Source organism: Diadema setosum, chromosome 18 (genome assembly GCF_964275005.1).
Source record: "Diadema setosum chromosome 18, eeDiaSeto1, whole genome shotgun sequence".
Classification (NCBI taxonomy): Eukaryota; Metazoa; Echinodermata; class Echinoidea; order Diadematoida; family Diadematidae; genus Diadema; species Diadema setosum.
This window is the reverse complement of record NC_092702.1, coordinates 36,970,039-36,996,608: the sequence shown is the minus strand read 5'-3', so window position 1 is coordinate 36,996,608 and position 26,570 is coordinate 36,970,039. Positions and strand designations below refer to the sequence as shown.

At 37.6% G+C, this 26,570-nt stretch overlaps 1 protein-coding gene across 1 annotated transcript in view; it reads left to right on the top strand.

Annotated features, from left to right (window-relative positions):
* Nucleotides 1–26,570, top strand: part of LOC140241490 (atrial natriuretic peptide receptor 1-like) — a 98,010-nt gene that overhangs the window by 31,513 nt on the left and 39,927 nt on the right. Inside the window, exon 3 of the mRNA XM_072321219.1 lies at nt 22,992–23,209. Coding sequence (XP_072177320.1) covers nt 22,992–23,209 — 218 coding nt within the window. The remainder of the gene's footprint in view (nt 1–22,991; nt 23,210–26,570) is intronic.

Genomic DNA, 26,570 nt, shown 5'->3' with positions numbered 1-26,570 from the left:
TGTCAATCAGTTGCAATGAAAACATCTCGACGGAAGAATTTCATGAATTTGAATAACAAAGCAGTACCCGCTGCATGCTATAAGGATTAGAACCAACACTTGCTGTCGGGCGAAAGCTCGGTGGTCTAGTGGAGATGACGCCTGTCCGGTGATCAGGAGGTCGTAGGTTCGAATCCTGCTCGAGTATGTACGCCCATGATTTTTTATCATGGCTACTACTAAAACACTGATCAATTCAGTGCTTATTTACGTCGATGTGGGGCAATTTGTCAATCAGTTGCAATGAAAACATCTCGACGGAAGAATTTCATGAATTTGAATAACAAAGCAGTACCCGCTGCATGCTATAAGGATTAGAACCAACACTTGCTGTCGGGCGAAAGCTCGGTGGTCTAGTGGAGATGACGCCTGTCCGGTGATCAGGAGGTCGTAGGTTCGAATCCTGCTCGAGTATGTACGCCCATGATTTTTTATCATGGCTACTACTAAAACACTGATCAATTCAGTGCTTATTTACGTCGATGTGGGGCAATTTGTCAATCAGTTGCAATGAAAACATCTCGACGGAAGAATTTCATGAATTTGAATAACAAAGCAGTACCCGCTGCATGCTATAAGGATTAGAACCAACACTTGCTGTCGGGCGAAAGCTCGGTGGTCTAGTGGAGATGACGCCTGTCCGGTGATCAGGAGGTCGTAGGTTCGAATCCTGCTCGAGTATGTACGCCCATGATTTTTTATCATGGCTACTACTAAAACACTGATCAATTCAGTGCTTATTTACGTCGATGTGGGGCAATTTGTCAATCAGTTGCAATGAAAACATCTCGACGGAAGAATTTCATGAATTTGAATAACAAAGCAGTACCCGCTGCATGCTATAAGGATTAGAACCAACACTTGCTGTCGGGCGAAAGCTCGGTGGTCTAGTGGAGATGACGCCTGTCCGGTGATCAGGAGGTCGTAGGTTCGAATCCTGCTCGAGTATGTACGCCCATGATTTTTTATCATGGCTACTACTAAAACACTGATCAATTCAGTGCTTATTTACGTCGATGTGGGGCAATTTGTCAATCAGTTGCAATGAAAACATCTCGACGGAAGAATTTCATGAATTTGAATAACAAAGCAGTACCCGCTGCATGCTATAAGGATTAGAACCAACACTTGCTGTCGGGCGAAAGCTCGGTGGTCTAGTGGAGATGACGCCTGTCCGGTGATCAGGAGGTCGTAGGTTCGAATCCTGCTCGAGTATGTACGCCCATGATTTTTTATCATGGCTACTACTAAAACACTGATCAATTCAGTGCTTATTTACGTCGATGTGGGGCAATTTGTCAATCAGTTGCAATGAAAACATCTCGACGGAAGAATTTCATGAATTTGAATAACAAAGCAGTACCCGCTGCATGCTATAAGGATTAGAACCAACACTTGCTGTCGGGCGAAAGCTCGGTGGTCTAGTGGAGATGACGCCTGTCCGGTGATCAGGAGGTCGTAGGTTCGAATCCTGCTCGAGTATGTACGCCCATGATTTTTTATCATGGCTACTACTAAAACACTGATCAATTCAGTGCTTATTTACGTCGATGTGGGGCAATTTGTCAATCAGTTGCAATGAAAACATCTCGACGGAAGAATTTCATGAATTTGAATAACAAAGCAGTACCCGCTGCATGCTATAAGGATTAGAACCAACACTTGCTGTCGGGCGAAAGCTCGGTGGTCTAGTGGAGATGACGCCTGTCCGGTGATCAGGAGGTCGTAGGTTCGAATCCTGCTCGAGTATGTACGCCCATGATTTTTTATCATGGCTACTACTAAAACACTGATCAATTCAGTGCTTATTTACGTCGATGTGGGGCAATTTGTCAATCAGTTGCAATGAAAACATCTCGACGGAAGAATTTCATGAATTTGAATAACAAAGCAGTACCCGCTGCATGCTATAAGGATTAGAACCAACACTTGCTGTCGGGCGAAAGCTCGGTGGTCTAGTGGAGATGACGCCTGTCCGGTGATCAGGAGGTCGTAGGTTCGAATCCTGCTCGAGTATGTACGCCCATGATTTTTTATCATGGCTACTACTAAAACACTGATCAATTCAGTGCTTATTTACGTCGATGTGGGGCAATTTGTCAATCAGTTGCAATGAAAACATCTCGACGGAAGAATTTCATGAATTTGAATAACAAAGCAGTACCCGCTGCATGCTATAAGGATTAGAACCAACACTTGCTGTCGGGCGAAAGCTCGGTGGTCTAGTGGAGATGACGCCTGTCCGGTGATCAGGAGGTCGTAGGTTCGAATCCTGCTCGAGTATGTACGCCCATGATTTTTTATCATGGCTACTACTAAAACACTGATCAATTCAGTGCTTATTTACGTCGATGTGGGGCAATTTGTCAATCAGTTGCAATGAAAACATCTCGACGGAAGAATTTCATGAATTTGAATAACAAAGCAGTACCCGCTGCATGCTATAAGGATTAGAACCAACACTTGCTGTCGGGCGAAAGCTCGGTGGTCTAGTGGAGATGACGCCTGTCCGGTGATCAGGAGGTCGTAGGTTCGAATCCTGCTCGAGTATGTACGCCCATGATTTTTTATCATGGCTACTACTAAAACACTGATCAATTCAGTGCTTATTTACGTCGATGTGGGGCAATTTGTCAATCAGTTGCAATGAAAACATCTCGACGGAAGAATTTCATGAATTTGAATAACAAAGCAGTACCCGCTGCATGCTATAAGGATTAGAACCAACACTTGCTGTCGGGCGAAAGCTCGGTGGTCTAGTGGAGATGACGCCTGTCCGGTGATCAGGAGGTCGTAGGTTCGAATCCTGCTCGAGTATGTACGCCCATGATTTTTTATCATGGCTACTACTAAAACACTGATCAATTCAGTGCTTATTTACGTCGATGTGGGGCAATTTGTCAATCAGTTGCAATGAAAACATCTCGACGGAAGAATTTCATGAATTTGAATAACAAAGCAGTACCCGCTGCATGCTATAAGGATTAGAACCAACACTTGCTGTCGGGCGAAAGCTCGGTGGTCTAGTGGAGATGACGCCTGTCCGGTGATCAGGAGGTCGTAGGTTCGAATCCTGCTCGAGTATGTACGCCCATGATTTTTTATCATGGCTACTACTAAAACACTGATCAATTCAGTGCTTATTTACGTCGATGTGGGGCAATTTGTCAATCAGTTGCAATGAAAACATCTCGACGGAAGAATTTCATGAATTTGAATAACAAAGCAGTACCCGCTGCATGCTATAAGGATTAGAACCAACACTTGCTGTCGGGCGAAAGCTCGGTGGTCTAGTGGAGATGACGCCTGTCCGGTGATCAGGAGGTCGTAGGTTCGAATCCTGCTCGAGTATGTACGCCCATGATTTTTTATCATGGCTACTACTAAAACACTGATCAATTCAGTGCTTATTTACGTCGATGTGGGGCAATTTGTCAATCAGTTGCAATGAAAACATCTCGACGGAAGAATTTCATGAATTTGAATAACAAAGCAGTACCCGCTGCATGCTATAAGGATTAGAACCAACACTTGCTGTCGGGCGAAAGCTCGGTGGTCTAGTGGAGATGACGCCTGTCCGGTGATCAGGAGGTCGTAGGTTCGAATCCTGCTCGAGTATGTACGCCCATGATTTTTTATCATGGCTACTACTAAAACACTGATCAATTCAGTGCTTATTTACGTCGATGTGGGGCAATTTGTCAATCAGTTGCAACAAATAATTGAATAGAAGATTTAGAAGTAGATGAAAATTATTATGTCATAAAAAATGTAGTCAAAGAGTCTAGGTTTTGTTTCTGATCAGCCTGAGGTGGCTGAATTGCAAAATTTTTGGCAAATACTACCTCCTTCGAATCTGATGAAAATTTATTTGATCAAAAGCATATTAATTTCGCAGGAAGCTTTGCCGCAATTAATAGCAGCATGAAATATGATACGATGCGTCGTGGTTCTACGCAGAAGAATAAAAACGAGGCGAAAGCGTGCTTTTTCTGCAAGTAAAGAAGAGCTTCCATGCCGACGATACACATTCAAATTTGCCTTAAAACAACAAGTCGTGTGCAACACGCATAGAAGTGCCTTGACTATACGGACTTCGCCGGCCTAGAAAATATCTGACATGAGAAAAGAGGGTGACCACAAACAATTTTCTGATAAAGCGTAGAGTGTTTAATTATCAAGAGAGTTTGCGGGAAAGGCAACAATTGTGAAAGAAGTGAGAAGATAAAAATAACAAACATGAAAGTAACAGAAGACAGCAGTAAAAAGAATATGTAACCGATATCAATAAATTTAGCAGCATAAAAAGCTATAATTTCAGGAAATATAATTTCAGGAAACATAATGTATCCGAAACCATGATATGACCAACATATGATACTTGTTTATCTTTTAGGTGCTTGCTTTTCCCTATTTCTGCACTTCTGCACAGTAATGAATGACAAAGAATGCAAACATAATGCGTTACAAATATACCTCTACTTAGAAATAAATGAGGGACAGATAACCCAAAAGGGCACCTTGTGCCTGTAGACATAAACACCCTCATTGGGGGAAAGCTATACGAAACAAACAACACAAGCAGGGCTTAATAACTTTAATGGTAACCCCCAAAAGATGACAAAACATGTGCATACTGGTATACACAAAATACTACAAAAATACTACAAAATAATCCACATAATCATCTATGTAGAAATATTTCGAAACTGTGCAAAATAAACATTCTTTTCCATATATTTGTGTTTGCGTGTAATAGGCAGTGTGCTTTTCATATTCTACTGTATTGTTGCGTTCCTGAGTTGGTTATGCATCATGTGAGAGAAAAAAACATGTATGTATGGGTTGAATATCTATGGCGCTGTATCACTCGTTTTGGGCATAGTGGCAGAATCATCGTTTTTATTTGGAAACACAAATCTAAAGAATGAAACCCAAACATGTATGTGGATCGAGGGAATGCAGCGATATTAGTAACACACATTAGCGAAGTTTGACGAAAATCGGACAATCCGTTGAAAAGCTGTAAATCTGTAAAGTTTATCCTCCACCACTGCTCGATAAGAAGACTACTATACACTTCGTGACGTCACTGCAGGACAACAGTATAAATACAATGTAAAGAAAATTCCACAAAATTTCATTTCACATGAAAAATGCACATTCCCTTGTGTCGTTACTGACATATTCTCTCTGACTTCTGAAAGAGGTATATAAGCCAAGTGATCTCCCCTTGTGCTGCTGAAACGTAAAAATATGTTTAATTTTCTTTATAGGTTCTATACCATGTATCCATTGCTGTCCATGCGTGATGTCACACAATGTTATAATCTTCTCATCCAGCGATGACGGCAGCAACTCTTTAAAAATAAATTACTTTTAAACAGATTTTAATGAATTTTCGCTGATCTGTTCTGATATTGATGAATTTCCTCAGTCTTCATGGATATTTGGGTTTCATTCTCCTTTAAGATTGTTAGTGTTTCTTGTTTTAAGGTTAGGTTGCGCTATCTAGACGAATTTTGCCTTTTCCAAGTTTGGTTTCTCTGTTTTCTACACATAAAGTATTGACAGAGTACATAAAAATCCTACAGAAATTTTACAAAGACGTGAAATATAGCTTTGATAATTTGACATAATCAGTTCTTTAGAAAATGTGATTATCCATTCATAAAAGTTGCAAGGAGGTTTTGTACCTCGTTTTTCGTTTCACACACAAGAAGGGTTAATTCGTTCAACCAATTCCCCGATATCTCACAATTGTCATATCTGCATTTTCATTTAACCATCATCTAATTTATATTGCTATTTATAGCCATTTGTTGAGTGTTCTATTAAAACATACAGCTTAAAATTTCACAAGTCTTTAGCTTATTGGTACAGTTACTTAAAGAGGTGGTAAAGGGATATGGATGAAGAGAACCCTCCAAACGCTCGATCTAATTTTAGTCAAGATTGCCACCCGAAAGTGGCAAACGGAAGTATCCAAGTCCAGCGTGCAGACATCTGAATGGGCGAGATCCGGTCAATGGTCAATGGTCAACGTAAGACACATGGCATCGCTTAGCAATCTCGGACGAGTTAGACGAAAGACAGAAGAGGTGGAGGAGGAGGAAGAGGAGAACAGAAAAAGAATGCAAGGAAATGAAAGAGAATGAAAAAGAAAGGGAAGAAGAAAGATAAGAAAGAGAAGAAGAGAAAAACAAAGAAAGTCAAGAAAGTAAACGGAGAAAAAAAAAAAACCCTTATTTTTGTTTGGTGGAGAGGAGGGATGGGCTAACGATCAAGGCGAGGTACGGTTTTAGGGATTTTGAACGGTCGGTCTGATGTTTATTACTATTAAATGTTAATATTTACTGTGATGACGATAATGAGGAAAATGGTAATGATGACCATAAAAAATCAATGTGATGTGCGTAGGTGATAGGTTATTGACAATAAAATACCTTTCGTATATGCAAAGTTATCACTAAACATACAACAACGTGTGCTGTTATTGCATAGTGTCGATGCTTTGGTGAGAACTGCTGGCCAACAGTTGTCATTAATGATGATGATGCTTGTGATTAGAAGGGAGAATTTGTGAATAACATATAGAATGACATACCAAAAGCAATTTATCTGTTGATTAATCGATTAAAGATGAGAGGCAGTAATCGCCTTTCATTCATTAGACCGTTAGAGTTCCAGACCCCCTCCTGTGAATATGGCTCGCGTAGAGTCACTTTGACTTCCTGTCACTATGGCAACCCTGAGGCAGGCATGACGGTAACCTGATATTTGATCTATTTCCTCTCGAGCTCCTGCTATCACTTATTCCAGAGGAAGAAATCCTTCTGCAATAAAACACCATTTAAGTATCACACTTCTCTCTCAACAAAACACTCGAAAGACCAAGTACTTTCAAGTGATGCTGCTTGAGGGGCCATTCAACGTTGCCGCGGAAGCTCAACAAAACTCTTTCTCCGCTCCCGCGTAAACTCTGCCGACTGCGTATTAATTATTTCTCATAATTCGGAGTATTCACTTGCATCTAGCCGACAGCTTTGTATCGTCCAAAGTTCGTAAAGGGCAATTTGTACCAATTGCTAATGAACAATCCTTTGCACTTACCGTTTTGATGGGTGGGTGGACCTAACCTTGGGTGGGAAAAAGTCAAGAATTGTGTTTTTCTCCTATTCTATTTTCATCTTTTTCCCCTTTAGATGTGGGTCAAGAACAACAATCATTCACGCAATTGGTAGAAATCACTCCTTATCTTTCTAGTTTTCTTGATTCATGTCAAATAAATGGCATTAATGTAAGTCGGATTTTCTACACTTAGAATGGATTTACGTGTGAATGTCAGCACGCACATCGAGTTTTAATGATATTTATATTGTCGAGTTTGGGTGGTTTTATTTTGGCAATTGCAACGGCTTTTCTTAATAACTTCTACATGAACACGAAAGAGACTTTTGACAGATGACATGCAACAAGTCTCAATGTCAACATGTGGTCAGCGTCATTTAAAGAACACTTCCTGTTGATCGAGGATATATAAAGTGTAATCATAAGTGCTATACTTGCTGTCGCTGTATCGAATTTCTACTATTCTAAATCTTTGATCATTTAATGATTGCTAATGGTTATGTAAGACTTTCTGGACTCTTACAGAGTAAACAATGAAAACAACAACAATGATAATGACGATTGTGATAAAATAGTAGTAATGATGTTGATAATGACAATCATATTGATGATAATAATTACAATGATAATAATAAGTCATGAGTATTCATATGAGCTGTAAACCTAGAACCATTGTGGTTATATTATCCCTATCTTGACTATTTCGGTTAAAAATACATAACAAATATAGAAATAAAAATAAAGCAAGCAAAGAGAAAAGAAAAGAAAGTTTTAAACTTCCTTAAAGTTGATGGTATGTTGGCAGAGTATAAAACTGCCATGTGGCTATTGAAAGCATGCCTGCGTTACGTATACAAAAATCATACTGCTTTACGGGCGGGATGCTAGAGAAACCCATGTTATTAGTCAAATGAACATTTACGATACGTATAGTCTCTTAAGCGATGTGGAATGGACCAGACAAATCGGGGAACGCTCTTTGCGCTTTTTTTTTTCAGTTGAATATTCCTTATCGATGAACTGTCTAAAAAAGCTTAAAGAGGCTTCATCTCAAGACTACTGATGTCTGGTGAGCTGGAACAATCATTCGTTATAGGAGGAGGAGATAGATTTTATGGATTGTGTCTCTAAGGATGGATCGTCAACCATTGGGGTCGAATTCGTCTGGTATAATTTGCATGCCTTCCATGAGATAGATATCTAATGAAGCTGTCATTGCATGGTTGGAATATCGCATGCCTTCCTATGTACGTACACAGCCATTAATGTAATTGTGATTTACGCGGGTAATATCTCTCCTCCTTATAGCCAGACATTGCCTCACCCTTGAGTTGCTGAAAAAGTCAATCAATATTGATGCATAGAACGTGGACCTGGAACGCACGACCTCCGTTACGGTACTTAGTAGGAAAATTCCCTAAGCAAATATCTTAGGGACCGCGAATAATACGTAATCACTGTTCCTAATTTAAAGTGACCACCAAGTTGAAATCAAAACATGCACGTAGTAGCTGCAATTTTTTGTGGGAAAATTTGAAAGCTTGTCTTCTTATGTGATTGAAAAAAAAAATGTATTCTTCCTTGTCCAATACAGTAACAAGACGACAAAGCGATGAGAAATCTGACGCACGGGTCGCAGCTATTAGAGAATAAGATACAACCTTTAACAAAGCGACCCTTTTGGGGCAGGGACAGGGGCGACATTGTACTAATTACGAACCTTCATAAGACGAAAATGACATTCCACGCGTCATCTCAAATCGCTACACTACTCTAATTTATGAGACAGGCAGACGCACGCCGGATAAAAAGCCCGGATGTACCCATTTGGTCATTAGCCTTGGCCGGCGATTACGAACTCCGCGTGGTGACGGGAGGTTAATGCCATGACGACAACGTGACAAAGATTACACAGAAAGAAGAGCACGAGACAGCTAGCAGGATTTAGCTAGAGAAAAAGAGGAAGAAGATAAAATCAAAAGAATAGATGTGAAAAATCACGACAAAATATCGAAAATATCGAAAAAACGACAATCATGGTAAGTGACGTCACAGCAGTACAAAGGTTTTCGAAACATCGCTCTGGAACTGTCAAGCCTTTAGTTTTAATGTTACCTTTAACTTTATAATCTTCAATGAAATGTACCAAAGGTACTGAGTTTGTTCAACCCTCTGTTTGTGTAGATTGGAAGATTGCTGTCCGAAGATGATACAAACTGTATATAATAGATAGAACCTGTTGGCTTCAGCCAGCCTCAACTCCGCATCTTCTGGTATGTTCACACTGCATTTGAAAATCAGAGCCATAATAACCCATGTGTTTTGTCAAGTAGATCCCGTCAATTGCATAGTTAACTGAGACAGGGGTAGCCACAGAGAGGGCGAGAGAGAGAAAAGAAAGAAAGAAAGAAAGAAAGAAAGAAAGAAAGAAAGAAAGAAAGAAAGAAAAGACGCCGAAGGAAGGAAGAAAGAAAGAAAGGAAGAAAGAAAGAAAAAGGGAAGAAGATCAGAAACCTTGAAATTGTCACTTTAATTCGACAATACGCTTGAACATTGATGAAACACGTTATGTTACTAGTATACAATCATTCTATTTCAGTCCTTGCAAACCTTTGGTGAAAGGTTATTGAGTTGACGATCACAATTCCCAACAAGGAACAGAAGTGCACCCTTGAAAAAAATTGCGTCATATGCACTATGGTGGCATTTAAAAGTAAAGAAGTATTGTTTAGCAAAGCAAGGATCGGCAATTTCAGTGAGCTCTTCTCTTGTCATTCTACCACTGTGATAAAGATCACGGCGAATCATGTAATATATTCAAACCAGTGTTACACTTGCAAGACTCCCTGTCTAATCGCAGCGGCGTTGAAGGCACCATTTTCTTTTCCTTAGCATTGACAATTCCAATGATTTTCCAGTTTGTTTAAAGTTGGTTAGATTGTCATCCTGTTTACTTTTTCTGGGATGGGAGTGGAGATATTTAATCAACTGAACTACACGCGGCTGTCACATGCCAACCAATAGAACAAATCTTTCTTTTCCAATCTAGATTTCAGCAAGACTGTTTTGATCTTCAAGACAACTGCTGCCCTGGGGCACGTTGTTGCATTCATTGACCACATGTTATTGATTGGGGGATACCATACCAACTGTTGGACCAAGGGATTAACCTGCCACTCGGATCGGTTGCTGTGGTTTTCTGTAGTGCACTGAGATGTGAGGCTCCCCGACGATATGTTTACCCCTGTATTTTTTCACAGGGCATCATCAAACAAGCTTTTTAAGTTTAAATTGAACAAAGTGACATATTATTATATTCTCCTCTGTTACAATGTAAGGTAAAAATTGTGTCAATTTTAGCGAATAATGATCGTAATGGTGATAATTATGTAATTATCAACAAAATTACAACCGCGGTAACGATTCGTTGTTGTTGCGATTTGGTTCTTTACAGCGATATTCTCGCCTGTATCATAGCTGTAACCTTTATACATTTGCAGTAAATATAGATGACTTTGAAAAAAAAAAACAACTTTATATTAAAAATAACCGTCATACTGGGTTTTTTTTTATTGTTGTCTGGAATAATGATATGAGAAATATCTATATATGTAAAATGATGTTCGCTATTGCGAAAGTTCGTTATTCCGAAACACACAGATTCCTCATACCTTGATCTTCACGCAGCAATCTTCTGCAAGTGGAGATCATAATACGCTCCACACTCTCTAGATATATTACATCCACGATATCCAGTATTTCGGAAACTTTCTCTAGCCATGCTAACCTTTCCTTGTCAATCAGTTTCTGCCACTGATGCACCGGATGACTTATGCCATGTCAGTTTTTATCTAGCCAGCCTCGAGGACATCTCAGGCTCGTTATAACCAATGCCTATCTGATGTCATACCGCCACAATCATTAAACCCAAGGTATTTCGTGAAATAGTCTCATCAGATGCTGAAATATAATATTCTTTTTTTTCCTGATTGCCATTTTTATTCGGATTATGAATAGGCTACTGTCATAAGATATACTCTAAAGCTTTGTTTACTGTCCCTATGCAACACGTTTATTTAGCTATACGTTAATCATTGCATCTTGAGCAAAATATGGAAAAACTGTTCAAACTAGGAAATCGAGCTATTAGAGTGGACTTATGATAATCACATAGAGCGCCCTCTATGCTAATATTCTCTTCTGTGTTCATTTTAACTGTTTCACTTAAAGTTCATTCCATGCATCTTTACCAGGTTACATATAAAAAAAAATAATTCCCAAAATTATTGCGAATTGTCAATAGTAAATAAACAAAACAATTAGCTTGTTAGTGACACACAACGATTCTGACGATAAGTGGTCGAAATCGAAATAACATGTCGGGTTGTAGAAAGGGAAGTATGACGGGACATACATAAAAGCAAGCTTGTTTGGCTGTAAGCTCCGAATACTAATGATCGGTGTTTGTGAATAAAAACACGGAGAGCGGATAAGAAAGAGAAGGAGACCTTTTAACTAGCATCCAACTATAGTAACCACACTACCATGGATCGCTACACCATTCACACTAAAAAACTCCTACTATATTCTTCCCTTTCTCCCATTTCCGCTCTCTCTTTCTCCCCTCTCTCCCTCTTTCCTTCTGTGTCTGCACACACACATGTCTATGAAATACTTCACCACATTCAGGGGCGGATCCAGGAATTCCGTAAGTAAAGGGGAGGAGCCTTTACAAAATTTAAGGGGTTGGGGCGCATTTCTTTTGTTTTGACAAAAAGTAAAGAGGGGGCACGTGCCCGGTGCGCCCCCCCCCCGATCCGCCATTAACATTATCCTAAAAGGTATTACTACAGCCATATGTAAATTGGGGTTATTTATTATAATAATAATAATAATAAATCATTTATTAAGTGCAGAAACTATGTCTATATATTCTACTGCGCTTCAAGAGCTCTTAAGTTCCTATGTTGCACAATGCTGCATGGGAAGTACAAAAAGAAATAAGCCCATGCTAAAACAAAAAAGTTTTCACTTTTGATTTAATTTTATACATTTTATTCTAAAGCAAGTACAATAAGTGATAGTATTAGACTCATTTATTTGTTTGTTTTTATTTATTCATTTATCAATCCAACATGTTTTGACAGGATAACACGATCAGCAGGTGTGTGTTGTTGTACATCAAGGTCCTTCTACAATCCAAATAATATAAATATCTGTATGGCTGTTGCTACGATGCATAAAATTAATTATAGTCAAATGCGTAATTTTTGAGTGCATCTTCGCTTTAAAGAACATTTTACAAAATTTTGTTTGCCATACATGACCATCTACTCGCTTTATTTGTGGCAGGAATTTTGAAACTGAAGCTTGCCAAAAAATAAAATCAATATTGTTTGTAGTCTGGAGAATCTGAATATGATTAATCTGAAATTCGAGATGTGGCGAGTTATATTAGGTCTCTCTCTCTCTTTCTCTCGCTCTCTCTCTCTCTCTCTTTCTTTCTCTCTAATTCTATGTATATAATGCACATAATTATGCATTATGTTACATGTGACCATATTGTATTATCTTACATTGTGTACCTTATATATTGTATCATATCATTTCATATGAAATAATAAACTAACATTATTGATTATATTCACGACTACCAAAATGACAAACATCATAATTTACGATTTTGTCGTTATTGAACCTCTCCCCGTAGACGTTTTTAAAACTCATATTCCTTTTTCGATTTAAATGTGACAAATAATTATGCACACTCAAAATTATGACATATTCAATTAATAAAATTTCTTTTACTTACTCATATTACATTAACCTGGTCCCTTTGCCTAGCATGTTATCTCGTAATATACATTTCTGTTTCTGTCTCTGTATGTATCTCCATGGAAACAAAATATACAAGCAGCATTATATATATCTTTAATTGGTATACTATAGTGATACTTTCTTATCCTCTATTCCATAGCGACTATTTCATTCTTTCCATGCGATCGATGAAGGAGCGAAACAAACGAGTTTGCTTAAAAAGGAAAATGGAAGGAAAAAAAATATCTACCTGTGCTAACATTTCTGCGAAGGATCAATAATGGAACGAGTTAAAATGTTCATACACACGCTATTGCTGAAAGACTTTGGACTTTCTATACAGAACAGATGGAAAATAGCGATTATTGAAGATGAATTTGAAAGGTTGATTGCAATATTATGTTGACACATTCCGAGATGGACCGTATAGTTTTCGTGTGTATTCGACGTTTATCAACACTTCTAAACGTTACAGTTTGCAAAACAACAACAAAAATGACTTGACATTGGAAAGAAATCTGGTGGTTCCTTTATCCTTTATGCAGATTTTTGCTTGTATGAAAAGCTAACAACCGATTACAAAACAAAACATCTCCTGGTAACTTTTTTCTTGGCATCGAAAAATATGTCATCAAAAGAGAACCAAGTAACTTGCCATTTTGAAAATACGTATGATCTAGCGTGCATGATTCCGTTTAATTGGTTCAAGTAGGTTCATTCAAAACAAACACTTCAGGCATTTCACACAATATCCTCTCTTCTCAATATCTATAGCATATTCAGTGAAAGTATCAGGAACAGCACACAAACAAATAAATCACAGCTACTAAACATATTTTTCCCAACCTGTGGTACCACGGATGGGCATCTTGTCTCAAAGGATATTAGAGGACTGTTTCAATGGATCTTAATCTGATGTGTCACTGTTGTGATGATATTGTTGTATTTTTTTTCCTGATTGTTTTCTGATTTTCATTTTGATTTGTCTTATCATGAGCTGCCATCAGCGCATAAAGAAATGAATCGAACGCTTCCCTTTTCATAGCATGTTAGTGAAGCGTTGCACGTACGCTACTCGCTGTAGGCCTCTATGGCTCTGGTATACAGGTATAATCTATTGGACAATCTCGCCATGAAGTCTCATCCAGGTGGGATGGTCTTCAAGCGTAAATCTTGCTGGAGGCAACGTGGCTCACTGAAGAAACAGGTTATTATCTGATAAACTGATATCAGCATTATCGCTATGGTCGCCTCCGTCTTTTTTTTTTCATGAATTATGGATGATGCTCGAACTCCTCGACAACAGAATTGATACGGATAATCAGTCAAGAACGAAAGAATTGCGAAATGTTGTTAATGCCATTTAAAGGGGGACAAATTCAGTAACTGATGAAAGCTCTGTGGATAAGGAATAAATTCCTGCTTGAATTAAGAATAGAGATAGTGGATAGAGATGGGATAGTGCTGTATAGTATATTATTGTCTGCTTATATAATGTCTTGAAAAAAATTAATACATCAAACATTTATATGCTAAGAATCTTTGGAAGGGATTATGCGTTTTATTATTTGTTTTCTGATTTAGCACGCAAGAGGCCCTATTTGGTGATTATCCACTGGATAAAGATGTGTTTTGCGTCTTCATTTAGGCATTGCCATGATGAAATAACAAACCTTGCATTTTAATCACTTTGAAGGAGGGGAATATTTTAGTCCAATTATGCAAGCTCTTATCATGTTTAATAGCCACGGTGAAGTAAAGAAAAATAGTTTGATATCTTGTGTAGATGTGAACGTGTTTGCTCGTGCCGTATACATGCCTTAACTCGCTGATGTTTAATGCTACAGAAAAAGACCCCTACACATCTCGCTACCGTTCCGTTGAGGTTAAACTTCGTCATAGGAAACAGGTTGACCCCTGACACGTTTGAGAAGAGATATAAGACTAGCATGCTTGTAATAGTCGTTCCTACTAGAGCCATCGTAGTTTTCCTCCAGCTTTGAGTAACATACGTTTTGTTTTAGTCTGCACAAAACCACTTTTTTCCTCAAAGGGAAGGTAAACCCAAAAAGCAATGTGGATTGAGTGAAAGCAGCAACATTAGTAGAACACATCAGTGAAAGTTTGAGGAAAATCGGACAATCGATGCAAAAGTTATGAATTTTTAAAGTTTTGGTGTTGAAACCGCTGGATGAGGAGACTACTAGAGGATATGACGTATGAGTGGACAACAATACAAAGAAAATATAAAGGAAATTCAAAAAAAAATCACTTTTCTAGAATTATGAAAGAGCAATGGACCAACCTCTTTCAGAAAGCAGGGGGAATAATTGCTACCCCTAACATATGTCAATATCAAGTTGATGGAATTTGTAATTTTCATGAAAAATGGATTTTTGTAGAATTTTCTTTATATTTTCTTGGTATTGTTGTCCACTCATACGTCATAACCTCTAGTAGTCTCCTCGTCCAGCGGTCCCAACACCAAAACTTTAAAAATTCATAACTTTTGCATCGATTGTCCGATTTTCTTCAAACTTTCACTGATGTGTTCTACTAATGTTGCTGCTTTCACTCAATCCACATTGCTCTGGGGTTTATCTTCCCTTTAACTCGCAAGAAGTTTTAGATCTCATGTGAGCTTGAAATAATAGAATAATGTAGAGTAAGATAGAGCAACAGAGCTTTTCCTCCTCCTGAGTACTAGTATTCAAATGCACTCTATAATTGTCATTCCTTTTAATTCGAAAACAATAATAATGGAAGTTTGAGAGATAAACGGGTAGATAGATGAATAATATGTCATTGGCATCTCTCTTTAATCGTAGAATGTGTACTGATAGAAAGAAAGTGAATATGAGAGAGAGAGAGAGAGAGACAGAGAGAGAGACTGTGTGTGTGTGTGTGTGTGTGTGTATGTGTGTGTATTGATGCAACAGAAAGAGATAAGCAGATAAGGGGTCTAAATAAAGGGGAAAGACATGCCTCATGTGTTTCGCACGTGCCTGAAAACCTGCGGACAAAATCCATCGGGTCAATTACAGCTCAAAGTTAGGCAGGAAAAATTGTGATATAACACATGACAGTGTTCAGCTGAGATATTATCCGAAATGTTTTTGTGCTTATCTCAAAGACGGATATAATTAGATCAACTCCATGGGATCGTCCGTTGGCTTGTAACACACACTGCCCGTCGAGACTTTAGTGTCTTTGATTTGAGGGATTTACTGGTCAAATATTACGTGCACATTATAACACGCAGCTAAATATGAAGGACAATTTGAAAACTATACTCTCATTAAAAATAAGTTGATTTTAAGAGAAATAGGTGAAGAATCAGACAAAAGGATACTTTTATAGCTTCGATCTTCAGGCGTAAAGCACGATAAAATGGCGCCGAATTCCCAGAGTCCTACGGAGTTAAAGCATTGTTAAGATACATGAGTTTTAAAGAAAACAAAATTTGCGACTTACAAGGTTTGTATTTTATCACTGTGCAATACTAAATTCATAGGCTAGTTGTCATGGGAATTATTTAGATCATGGTCTATGCGATTGTGATGGACGTAGAAGATAGTTTCTGATTATTATTCCATTGCTTGTGAAACAAATCCATGATTTAAATCTAAACTTCGGCTGTGTAGTCATATCACTATCATACCAACAAATAAAACCATCCAAAATCGTTAGGTCGTGATGAAGTGATTGCATATTTTATCATCATTCCAGCAATCACTTTGCCGAAATTTATTAGCATCTTCCTCACAATGGCAGATGAAAAAACAAAAACGACATGAACAACGAGTTTTAGTAAAACCATTTTTGTTGTGTTAGATTGTGCCCGGCGTGACACTGATAAACGTCGTACTGGGGATAAGACGGAATTTCCCGATAATTCAGTGGTATCTTTTACCACTGTAAAAACAAGAGTAATGACACAAACCTAAACACACTGTGGAATAGTTCTACAACGATCTGGTAATGATAGAAGACTCATATTTACGAGCGTTGTGGGGGAACTTTCGGTCGCCTCTTTGTTAGATCATTTGAACAGCCTCAGTACCTCATAAAGACTGATAAACATCGTATACATCGTCTGACTTCAAAGTATAAACATGAAAAGTAATCGCTACTGGTCAGACAGTAGTGTGCCGGTTGTCATCATTAACAGAAAGACATATTTCTCGCCAGAAATTAAGTATGCGTGTTGCTTTGATAGCGGATTGGGAAGCAATTTTTTTTTCTTATTTATTGAAAAAAAAAATGGCCACATGAAGGTAGAACATTCAGAGCGTCTTGTACCCGCGATACCCTTTATGCCTTATCGAAGAGCACCAGCTTCTGCTTGTTCTCTTCACACTATCTCTTAAAATCACCTATCAAATACATCAGCTGAAAATATTGTGTGCCCGAGACAATGCTGGTTGCTAATTTCTATTCACATTATGTCACGATACAATCTTCAGATATGAGACAAACCACAACAACGGCAACGACAACAACAATGTAACACATTTGACATGTTTGGGACCGTCTTTCTTGCAGTTGATAAATGTTTCTATTTTTTGTATCATGTTAAAAAAACATTTTTCCATTAATGCTCATCTCGTCATCGAATGAATATCGTTTATCTTAATAGACACGCACAACTATTACAAAATCGATTTTGTCTCCAGTGGCCCGACAATCTGTAATTCTCTAGATAATATCTTGAAAATGCATCTAGATTTAATCATTTAAAATTCAAATCAAAGAAATATCTTAGAAGTCATTATGAAATCTGATTTGAGGCTCATCATTGCTGATACCAGTTGAGACATACATTTCTTCCCTATATTAATACACAAATTGTCTCTTCCTGGTTGGTCTCACGCTTCTTATGTTTTGTATTTCTTTTGTTCACATTGTCTCTTATGTTTCCGTTCCCCCTTAACTTCCAAAGTTTTTCTGTCTGCCTCAAATCTGTCACAGTGCACACTTTTGTTCATACTTTTTAATGAGAAGCAATTGTTGCTTTTTTTTCCCTGAAGGTACTGCAATAAATAAGCTTTAAGCTTTTTTTTTTCTAGCAGGCTCCTCCATTTAAAACGCCTGCCTATTTACTAATTATATTATTCATGTAACACAACCGCTCATTATTCCAACATAACTTACCTTTCACTTTACTACCTTTATCATAACAATTCACTTAGATGGAATTATTTGAAATATCTAATCAGTTGTATTTATGCTTTCACATAATTCTGTTGGAAATGAAGAGAAAAGATTAAATGTAATGTTACTAAGAGCGATGACAATATACCCTTATGAAAGGATGGTGGGAAATATACTCAAAACATTTCCTTTATTGACAGACTCAAACCTTCATTCACTTAATTTCTACCATGAATTGACATTGCATCATTTTCATGAAATTACCACAACTCCTTCTTGTTCCTGGTTTGCTGTCAGTCCAATATACACACTCTGCAACTGTGCGTTTATAAACGAATTCATTTTCTCATGAAGTGCTGTAATAAACTGGGTCATGGCTCATGCAGTTAGTCCATGATGTAATCTCCGATAAATGGGTTAGTGATTCAGCAATTGAATTGATTGTGAAGGGGAAAGCCTGGTCAACGGAAGCTATTAAAGCTAGGCGCACCTGGGTGTTTTGCACCTGCACAATGTCTTGTGTTGACCTTCATGATGCTACTTGGCTATAGTCGAGTGTTGTGAGTAAAACGGATCAGAAATGACCATGTAAGTACAGGTTGTTTATGCAGTAAGAAGCAAAAAATGCTAGGTTTTGGTAAATTTCATCTCTATTCTTCTATGGTTAGGTTCCTGTGCAGGCAATGTTGGGTTGTTGTTGTTTGTTTGTTTGTTTGTTTGTTTGTTTGTTTGTTTGTTTTTACTGAATATTTCTTGATGTGGAAGTTGGTCAAAATTCGCATGGATCTGAACATATTTCAACGCTGGCATGCAAGCTTTATCGTTCTTTAATCATAATTATGACTATTAGATTGTTGATTAAAAGAAAAATATCAGCCAAATACAAGCAATAATTGTTTAAATTTTTAGAATGTCATTTTGTACAGTAGGCCAATAGCTTTTTCTAAGCCCTACAGATCTTGACCATAAACCCTGTAACGTATATCATAATCAACTAATCATACCATAATTCAACATGTATTGTATACAAATATTATACTATTATGAAATGCATACAACACTTTTAGCTGATTGCCATTATATCAACGAAGTAGTCATATTAAAGAATGCTGAAACACCATGCAGGAGTGTCGCGTGCACAACATGACAAATATGGCGGTAGACAAGAGGAGGCCAATAACTCTAGATAAAGAAATTAAAGCTGAAACCATAAAACTTTTATCAGGTATAAAGGTTCCTGCCAAAATTTGGGTAATGACAGATGTTCAGTATAAACCGCGAGGCTAAAAACTGCAAAATGAAACAACAACATGAAAACAAAGTCTCTCTTGGACAGTAAATGTAACCATACTAACAACTCAATATCTTAATCAGAGTCCGGCGAATTTTATCATTTTAAGCTCTTGGTTATTTGGTCTGATTAGTTTTCTGCTTCATTTATTTATTTTACTGTCTCTTGTCTCGTTTTGTTAGAATAATTAACATCATTAGAGCCAGGTGATCCAAGTATACAAGACAGTTTGAAATAGACTTCCCCGATACTTGCCTGGCCTATATAGCAACAGTTTTATGGGTCGTGTAAAGCAGATAAGACTTTGGAAGAAACGAGGAGCTTTTGCTCAGAGAATAGACAAATCCCCCAACATCGTCAAGAAAATCCAAATTCCATAAACAGATCCGTTCGTATAGGATCATACAGGGGAATAACAGTTTTCATACGAAATTACTTTTAATCGATCGACCCAGATTAACCTTAGTTTAGGCCAATCAACTGATCAAGGATCATTGTGGTGCTTCCATGGTGCCAGCATGTTACAAGCATTGTCTTTTCAGAAGTTCCCTCCATTTTTGTACATAACATGATATTAAATGGGTTAGTCAAATACCGGTTAGTGATTGGCTAAACACAGTCACGTGATGGAGGCACATTGGTTATGTTCGCCCGGCATGGGCAGAACATTTTTATTTCTCCCATGGGAAAACATTTTCATGTAACAAATGACAAACAATACCAAACGATTGAACGATCATATTTTTCACGCAATCGATAGGATAAATTTGCCTATTCCATACAATGTGAAAAAGTAGATTTGACTAACCCATATAATATAACAGATGATGAATTTTGTTGTCGGGAACATGTACCAAACGTTCCACCCTCAGGCCTGAATTCACGAAGGTGGTTCAAATGAAACTATGGCTTAAACCATGGACAAAAACCATGGAGAGCCAAGTGTCGCATGGAATATTTCGTTAGGAAATTGGCCATTTCGTCGACAAAATGACCGTTTCGTTAACGAAATTATCTTTTCGTGGACGAAATGTTCATTTAGTTACAGAATGTTGTCATTTCGTTACAAAATGATCATTTCATCGACGAAATGACTGATTTCGCAACGAAATATTCCGTGCGACACTTGGTGCTCCATGGGTTTTGTCCATGGTTTAAACCATGGTTTCATTTGTACCACCTCCGTGAATTCGGACCTCAGGGTTTGAAATGGTATTTCGGGAGGCTATAAGTTCCGAGACGAAGTCTCGGGACTTATAACCTCCCTCAATAGCATTTCAAACCCTTCGGGTGGAACGTTCGGTATGTTCCCTCCCCCGCCAGTCATCATCTATATAGTATTGTCTTCCTAGGTTATCTATTAGTATTTAATCATTAATTCATAACTAAGATTGGTTTGAATTGATTTGAATTGATACACAGTATATATAACAATCATGTTTGAGTGTGAGGGTGTTTGTGTGTATCTCTGTCCGTGTCTCTGATCGTGGGTACAATATCGAAGTCATGAGATTATTGATTTTTTTTTTACATAATTTTTTTTTCTTGCCTGATATACCTAAGACTCTGAAATCCGAAATTATCCGCAGCACGTGGCTATGATTTTGAATTAAACTTTTGTGAACTAATGCCTGATATCCTCTATGCTTTATTGCATGTAAGCTTTTCAAACATAAATACTAGATCTTTTTTAAATGTTTATTTGTAGCAGTCTAGGAACGGGACTTGTTACGGTGTAGTTGCATTTTGGGGTTTGTGTTTCTGTAATTGAAAAGCTAAGAGCCTGGTGAATACCAAGAGACTGAATCAGACAAATCAGTGACACTCCGTTTTCTCAGGCTTTTGATGATATGATATTGCAGGTTTTATGTTGGACATGGTATGTATGTGCTTACGTGCATGTAAAATGCTTTACTTATGTTGTGCACAGAGACAATCATCTGTATTTTCATTGAAACCTTCTCATACAGTCACATGATCCTCCGGTAAGGACATACTGTCCCTTTACCATTAACAGATGACAACATAAGATAAAACAGCGCTTGTTGCCCAAGGCTTTCGCCATTACATTTGAACAGTGCCATGGTATTGAAAACTTCTATTGTTAGACTATAAAGACAACAACCGGTAACCATGGGCAACCGTCAATCAACAGTCATTAAGTGATGGAATTCATTCGCCCATGTGAAAACCAATGCCACACACGACTTACTGTAATGGATTATTACATGCGATGCACAACTGTTACGTCGATTATAGATCAACTATACCAGTGCTTTTCCTCAGAATTTCTACAGAATTACTATTCTTCAAATCAGTCAAAGTAATGACACAAATCCAAGTCAAGAAAGAGTTCTTTAGTCTTTCTGAAGACTAGGGTCTTGTGTGTGTGTGTGTGTTTTTTTTTTCGTACAAATAGTTATACAAGAAAACACACAGTTTTACGGTTTATTTCTATGGTTTGGGTTTTGTTCATGGTGTATATTGCCATGACGTTGGCCAAAGCTTTACAAATCTTATGAAAGATTATCAAATATATATATATATATATATATATATATATATATATATATATATATATATATATATATATAAGGAGGAACAGTAAGAGGAATAATAATGTCAAAGCTACGCACCGATTTTCTCCTTCCTTTCTCATATCTCACATATATATATATATATATATTTTTATTTTTTTTTTTTAATTAGCGTTCATGGTGTTGGAAAATACAATATTACGATAGTTTAATACCTGGCTCTAGGCCAGTAAACTACACACAAGAAAACACACTTTTTTACGGTTTATTTTAAAGGTTCGTGCTTTGTTCATGGTGTATGTTGTCATGACGTTAGGTAAACTACTACAAAATTATATCTCATAGAATTTTTCATTAGCGTTAATAGAGTCGGGCAATTACAATATTACAATAATGTGATATCTGGCCCTGAGCCAGTCATGTATCACTTTATTTGATTATAATGTGACATAAATAATCACTTTAATGTTGATACAATCAAATCATAATTGAAACCATTCCCAGTCTGTGACATAAAAGTTTATCATAGAAATTATGTACCAGGACTTAAATCAACAATTAAATGTGATAAAGAAGTACATGTATATATAAGCATTCGCGAACCAAATTTGCAATGCGGACAGTCATTAAGTTCATGACAATTCTTTCACTTCAACTCTTTGGTGAAAAAAAAAAGAAGTTACATTGGATTGAATCGAATGTACTTGCGTCACACTGCACTGAGACTCGTGCCATGCCGCCATGTAACTGTAAATCTGACATGCATGTGTTTGCTGGCAACGGAACAATCTAATCAAATCAATTCGGTCCTAGAAATGTATTCCATTGTGGGATTAAATAAGCTACACAGACATAGTTTCGAATTTCAAATTGAAATTCTTCCAACGTTATTTTCTTCAATTCAATGCTATAACATTATTCCGATATAATGAGATATAAACTTGATTAAAAATTTACTTCTGCTGATTTTGTTCGCCACTCATGTAAACTATATCCTGTGTTTTGCTGTTTTTTAATCACAGTTATCTGGTTGTTGGTTGGTGGAGTGACCACTCTGGACCGCGACCAGCAGACCTTCATGCTAGCAGCTCGCAACTTAGACTTGACCGCCACCAGCGATTACGTGTTCATCACCATCGAACTCTTCCCGGATCCTGGCTTTGAGAAACCATGGCAACCCATCCTAAGCCCTTACGCGAACCAGACTGCAGGCGAGCTTATTGGCGTGGGGGAGGCACCGGTGGAAATGATATTAAAGGAAGCATACAGAAATGTCCTCGTTTTAACAATGAGGTGATTTTTTTTTTTCCCAAAGTGATATGTCATGCTCATTGTGTGTAAACACGAATGTTGACACAACCGGTGAATATTTCGTCGCTTCATTGTCCATGTTGGTCATGTCATGAGTGCACGCTCTTCCCAAGGCTCTTTGATTAACTTTGCACCCTCTACAGATTTGACGTCATTTTGTTTATTCTTGAATATAAATATGTTCCGCTCACTGAAAAAAAAAATGCAGCACATTTAGATGTCTTTCATTTGTGAGTTGAATTGCACGTCAGAAATGACTGCATTGTTTTAACGTACTGTTGGTGTTTCGCAAAAAGCCTTAAAGTGAATTTTGTTATGCTAATTATGTACTTCGTATAAGTTTTGCCTGCGCTAACATGGCTAATACGTACAGTGCTCGAGGGGAGACAGTCCAAGGTTAGCTTAGATTATCAAAATTTGGATTTGCTCTTTCTCGAACATTGATAAGTTTATATACATGTTCTCTTTTGCCGCTTCAAATTATGGAAAGTGGTTCCCTCTCTTTTAGTCTACCTCCTTGGTTGTATGATAGGACAAACAGCTCGGAAGAAGGTGGAAGAAGATGAAGCGGTAAAAATAAATCTCGCAAGTTGACAATTCTTCAGGTGCGAGGAGGTCAAATGAAAAAACGCCATAGTAGATGGTCCCGAGACCACATACACCTGGACGTATTCAAATGTTTGGCACTTCCTGTGTCTTGAAATTTTCGTAGCTGAGAAACGAGACGTGGAAATACGAATCTAGAAACAATCTTCATAACATGGAATTCTGGACTTTCCACTATACACAGTGATCTTGATGTGAAGTTTGGGATATGGAATGCGATTATAATGGATATTTGCAGACAACTGCAGATAATCATAAAGCAAAGGAATATTTTTTTTTCATACAAATTGACAGAAAGATTGGCTTTTACCATGGCACCCCCGATGCCATCAATCTTTGATCTACATGCATTATCGATCATCGCATTTTCTATCACAATATCAGCGACGACATAATACTGTGAAGTCAATATTTAGCTCGTTACAAAAGAAGATTCTCTAACATGTGATTCTTTCTTCTTCTTATAAGAGGAAAAGATGGTTTATTCGTGTGAAATTGCTCCGATATCATTACTAGCTCTCCTAAAAGCTAAAACGTCATGTACTACAAACACCATCGAATACCATCGAGTCACCGTAAAGTATCGATAGCCACTTCGACATCTGACGCGTTAAAAACCATTGGTTCATCTGAAATGCTTTGCATTGAAACTCTCATATTATCTTACATGAAAAACAACTCGCTGAGTTCCGCTGCCATTGTTAACCATAGATACACTATTCAAGTTTAACATCTCTTGCGCTTTGTGTGTTCATGGGCGATTGCCATTATGTCGGAGAGCTCTTAGCGTATGATAAAGGACACTATAATATTGAACAGTGCATTTGCCTTTGGTAGCTCACCTATATGACTAAAACTACGTTAACAATACTGAGTGTACTGGAGTTTGAATGGAAAGAAAGGTTTAATGGAGAGTTGAGCGTTGGGGAAGTTTAATTTTAGCTGGAGCACTTCTTTCTTTCGGCGGCATGAATACACGTTGGATAGTTTGTTACGCCTTGTTTGGAGGCCACTTTCTTTTGACTGCTGCCTACGTGCGCTGAGCGTGACCGTATGCCTCAAACTCACACGAGCTGCTGAGGCGAGGTAATGAATTATGAATCGCAAACTGCAAGGTTTATCACATGGAGTCGCAGGATGAGAATCAAAGAAAGTATTTACATTAAAAAACAACAACACCCCATTCAGTATAGTGCTCCTGAGTGGAAACCTCTATAGCACTTACAAATTAATTTTTTTTCTAAATGAAAATCAGCCTTTGCTGTAGTAGGTGCTTCCCAACGTAAAGCAGAAAATGCTGACTTTGTCAATGTTGCTTATCCTTTCAGGTTATATAAAACGTTCTTTTTCATGTGTATTTTTACTGTGACAAAGGTTTTGCCTAGAAATATCTTTAAACAATTAAATTCCGATTTTATGGCTCCATTCACATCAGTGTTGAACATTATGGCAGTCATGTTGCTTTATTTCACATTTTTCATAAATATAATTCAGGAAAAAGTAGGGCTCCACTACGGCAGCAACCTTACCTTTCTTTACAAAAGAAAAGATTATAGCATTGTTAGATGTCTGAACTTGAACATGTCTTTCTTATTTTTCACGAAAAGAGATATAATCTCATGCGATCAGTTTATACTTGCTTTTACCTTAATTACATAACAATGAATAACCAAACCCAACTGATACACACATGACGCAAATAACATTTAAGTTTATATGCAGATTGAAACGACTATACTAGTAATACCCAAACGCTCACAACACATGCTCTTCGTATATTATTACAGTCTACGTGCACGCAACACGCAATCCTGTAATTGCGCCCTCAGTCTTTCGACTTTGGTTTGAAGTAAACAGTTTAGTGCAAGATGACGAATTGGTATGTTCCTGTCATGCCATTGAATCATGTCTCTGTGGTTTCATATATTTTCCTTGTCAATTATGAAGACGTAAATGAGATAACATATAACACACACACACACACACACACACACACACACACACACATATATATATATATATATATATATATATATATATATATATATATATGTATGTGTGTGTGTATGGAATTTGTATATGTTGTCGTCACGGAGTAAGAGAGCCAACTCGATTAGCTCAAAATTGATGTCACAAGGTCAAGTTTCCTCCTGTAGAATTAAGCTACTAGATGTTGACCAACACACATTGCTAATCATATTAGTGGAAGCTGTCGTTGCCGTAATTCGTTCTCGTAGTGCATATCCACTTTAGGAGATAATATAGATCTTCCTTACTCTGTAGACGATTACAATGATGGCAGCATTGTTCCAAAGCACTTTGTATATTTCCCTGGTGACTCGACAGTTACAGCATCCCTCTTGAGTCAAATTCGTACATTTTCCCCAGTACTCCGTGAAGTGACGATGAAAGAATCAATATCACCAGTATCATAAGTGCCATGTGTGCTTGGATCAACGAAATCTATTCTGGGCGAGGACTTCTCAAACCAGAATATTATTTGCATCGACAACTAAAACATAAGCAACACACACACAAAAAAGCAAAACATCAACAACAAAAAAACAAACAAACAAAAAACAAACAAACAGAAACCTCTGTCCACATGTGGTAATGTTTGGTAACGGTATCACAATACCTCGTTTGATACGACTAGATGAATGACATTAAAGAATCTATGCAAC